This window comes from Prionailurus bengalensis, chromosome F2 (genome assembly GCF_016509475.1).
Source record: "Prionailurus bengalensis isolate Pbe53 chromosome F2, Fcat_Pben_1.1_paternal_pri, whole genome shotgun sequence".
Taxonomy (NCBI): domain Eukaryota; kingdom Metazoa; phylum Chordata; class Mammalia; order Carnivora; family Felidae; genus Prionailurus; species Prionailurus bengalensis.
This window is the reverse complement of record NC_057353.1, coordinates 50,751,312-50,755,000: the sequence shown is the minus strand read 5'-3', so window position 1 is coordinate 50,755,000 and position 3,689 is coordinate 50,751,312. Positions and strand designations below refer to the sequence as shown.

The window sequence follows — 3,689 nt, the reverse complement described above, 5'->3', positions numbered from 1 at the left end:
GAAAAGGAACTGAAGTATGAGAGAAGAAATGCACTAAATAAAAGCGACAGAGTCATGTCTGAAAGGCTAGGTTTGTACGTGTATATAAAGATCGAAACACTTAACTGTAGCAAACTGCTTTACACACCTAGACCCCATTTCACGCTGCCTAAGTTAATAGATAAGATTTATTTTTAAACTACACCCAATAGCATTTTCAACATTTGGGGGGTGGGGTGAGTGTGGTTCATAATTAAGGGGGAGGGAATACCACCAAAGCCTTACCCTGAAATTACACTCTCATCAGTTTGAAACTAGTTGGCAGACTTTAAACAACACGAAGAAATGGACACAGCACAAGCCTAGCAAAAAAATTAAAATTAAAATTAAATTTAAAACAAATAAAAATTAGATTAAATAAACTAAGAAGGCTGTGCCTCCTTTTCGGCCAAAGCGTTGAAGACGTGTCGCAGGGCGACAAAGCACCATTGGAGGAATTTTCCCCAGGACCAGAAAAGTTGACCGAGTTGAGTTCTGCCAGTGTGTGTGTTTCGGGCAGGTACCTCGGGCCCCGCGGTGTCCTCTAAGCGCCACCCCGGCCCCGGGGCGCTGTAGGGGGAGCGGGGAGAGGGGGGGAGGGGGCTCCGGGTCGCGCTCCCTGCGGCGCACGGGCTGCCTTGAACTCCCAGCTTCCGCGGTGGGAAGTGACGGGCGGCCCCTCCCAGCGAGGACTCCGCGCGCCTCCGGGGCGGGAGGCAACCCGAATCCCCGCTCAGCGGAGCGGTCCCGGCCACGCGAACCGGACGGGCCCGGCCGGCGCCCCCGGCCCAGTCCCGCCCCGCCGCCAGCCCCGCGCCCCCGGGGCGGAGGCGCTCGGCCGCCCAGCTGCAGAGGCGCAAACTTTTACACCTACTTTTTGTTTCGCTTCGGGTCTGGCGTGGCCGTGGCACCGCCCCGCACCGGGACCCGGACACTGATTTTCCACCGCCTAGGGACGGTGCCTCCCTCACCCCGAGGTCTCGACCAGCTTTTCGCAGAACTAAGTTCTCACCCCGGTGGCTAAAAGTACGGTCCCCGGGAGGAGCGCTACGTCCGCTGCCACAACAATGACAACAACCACCGTAGGAAGAACCCCCTAAGCGAGCGGGGCTGCCCGGGCAGGCTGGACGGCGAGGCGGCGGGAACTAACTGCGCGCGGGGGTCGGAATTAAAAAGAAACCCGGGAGCGCGGGGACGCGGGCGAGCAAGAGTGAGCTGCTCGTCGCAGCCTCTGTCTTGCCCGGCGCTCGGGCCGCCCGCCGTCTGTCTGTCTGTCCGTGACTGACTAGTTGTCCCTCCGCCGCTCAGGCAAAGTTTGACAAATCCGGGGCACGGGGAGCGGATTTCCCCTCGTCTCCCTCCCCTTCCCGCCCCGCGCGCCCCCCTCCCCAGAAATAATCCCAGCAACTGCCGGCCCAGCGTGCAAACTTACGTTTGATCTGCCGGGGTTTGCTCTGCTTTCGCCGGGACATCTCGGCGGCGGCCGCTGCCACTGAGGCTCCCGCGGTGCCCGCGGTCGGGGCTGCCGCTCCCTCGGCTCCCGCCGCCGCCGCTGGCCAGGCTCGGGCCGCCGCGGGCCGGTCTCCAGGTGCCTCGGACGCGCGGGATCCGGGCGCGGGGCTCCTCCGGGAGCCGCGGAGCCACGTTTGGAGAGGAGCAGGCAAATGAGAAGACGGAGGGGGGCAGAGAGAGAGTGACAGTGGGGAGGGGAGGGGGCGAGCGAGAGAGCGATGGAGGTGGGGGAGGACAGAATTTACAAACGAATGGACGAGGAGAGAGAAAAGGGGAAAGGGGGAACACGGAAAGGAGGAAGAGAAGGAGGGAGGGAAGGGAGAGCGAGCAGAGGGAAGAGGGGGAGAGAGGGGGTGGAAGGCGCGGGAGGAGGAGCGCGCTCGCTCTCCCCTCTCCCCGGCGTGCGGGGCAGAGACTCGAGCGCCAGCGCCGCCGCCGCCGCCGCCGCCGCCGCCGCCGCTCCGGGCCGCGCAGCTCGCTCTCTGCCGCGGGAGGTGGCGAGGCGCGGGAGGGAGGGGCGCGCCGGGGCTGCGGGGAGGGGAGACTATTCCATCAGCGAAAGGAGGATTGGCTGCATCCAAAGCCAGTCCGGATGCAAAAGAGGGCCCGGGCCTCAGTCGGGTCGGGTGCACGGGAGCGCGGTGGAGGGGTGAGGGGTGAGGGGTGGGGGGTGGGAGGGGACCAGAGGCGTGGGGAGGGTTTGGAGGGGGGGCAGCTTCTGCAGTTGTCACCGCGTCAGCTCTGGGCATCTGCCAGAGCACCCCTCCAGGCAACTTCTTCCCACATTCCCCTCTGATGGACCCCAACTCTCCTCACGCCTGGCCCGTCCAGCGGGGCACAAAGAAATCCCAGTCTCTCCGTAAACTTTGCGCTTCCAGTTATGCCGCCCCCTCCCCTGGCCTCCCCCCTCCCCCCTTCCAGCTTCTTGGCAGGAAGGTTAGGCCACTGGCAAAATCCTCGGCGAGAGGCAGCTGATCACAAATGCCAACTGTGTGTCTTGGGGCCAGTTAAGCCCTCTCATCTGCCCAGGCTCTCTGGAGACCATTTCATTGCTCTCAAGGTTCCCAGGAGACCGCTGCGGACGTGGACCATCCCCCACTCAGCCCGCACCGAGGGGATGCTGAGCGGAGTCCTCAAAGTGCTCTTTCTCACCTCCACTTCTCACGGTAGACTGTAATAATTCCGAATTTGGAGACAGGCAGATCTTTTTTTTTTTTTCTTCTTCCCTCAAATGAAAAAAAAGGAGGACCATTAGCTAGGTGATTAGCCCTAGGTGGGAAACGAATCGTCTCAAATCAGAATACTAACTTTTTGAGGAAGTCTGTGCAAGTTCTAAAGACCCATCCCATCCCATGACCTTTAATTCTTTTTAGTTCTGCCACAGGGAAGCAGCCAGCGACTAATAAAAGATTTGATCTTGCCATAATTTCCCAAGCAGGTAAGACCCAATAACTATTTCATGGTTCTTTAGCTTTTAAAGTTTTGTTTCATTCTTTTTCAATTATTGTGTGTGTAGTATGTTGGAAACTGCGAGCCAAGAGAAGAACAAATTTTGAAGTGATTTGCATAGTTATTATTTGGCCAAGTTAAGCTGCATGAGGCTAGCTTAGTTTCTCATAGTTTTATATATACTGAGTATTAAATATATCCTCCCGGGTGGGCTGGAAGAAGCTTCTATCCCAGTAGCAGTGGGACTGGCTGCTTTATGTCATCAGTATTTACTAATAAACTCCACTGCAGTTGGCATGTATCCCCCAGATACTGCTGACTTTTCCCCCAGGTTGTGGGATCATCCAATCTGATCTGAAATTGTGCCCCCCCCCCCCGCCCCGCCTTTGTTTGGTTGACTAGCCTTTCCTATGAGCCCCACCAAACTTGATACTCTAAAAGGGTCTGGGGGTCAGCAGAGAGCCTGGGCTGATTGAGGATAATGCACGCTGCTCAGTGTGCACGAGGCACTGTAATCAGTGTCATTTATAACCCCATCAGGACATCTTCTGGAAGGTGTAAAGAGTTGCCCTGTGAAAGGTATGGCTGGGAGAATCTTAATACAGAGCTGAAGACCAATTGTGAATTTTATTACATTACCATTAGTACTATTATCATGTGAGGTTGTAAGAATGCATGGTCCTTTGCAGTGGAAAATGCACTAAATGACA

The 3,689-nt window shown here is 57.3% G+C and overlaps 1 protein-coding gene across 3 annotated transcripts in view; it reads right to left on the bottom strand.

Annotated features, from left to right (window-relative positions):
• Window positions 1-2,755, bottom strand: part of ZFPM2 (zinc finger protein, FOG family member 2) — a 472,819-nt gene extending 470,064 nt beyond the window's left edge. For 2 of the 3 annotated variants that reach the window (XM_043601583.1, XM_043601584.1), the window contains exon 1: window positions 1,451-2,754. In XM_043601583.1, coding sequence (XP_043457518.1) covers window positions 1,451-2,279 — 829 coding nt within the window. In that variant the 5' untranslated portion in view covers window positions 2,280-2,754. Of the gene's footprint in view, window positions 1-1,450 lie in introns of all 3 variants that reach the window. The other variant, XM_043601585.1, reaches the window with a different exon arrangement.
• Window positions 2,756-3,689: the final 934 nt, after the last annotated feature.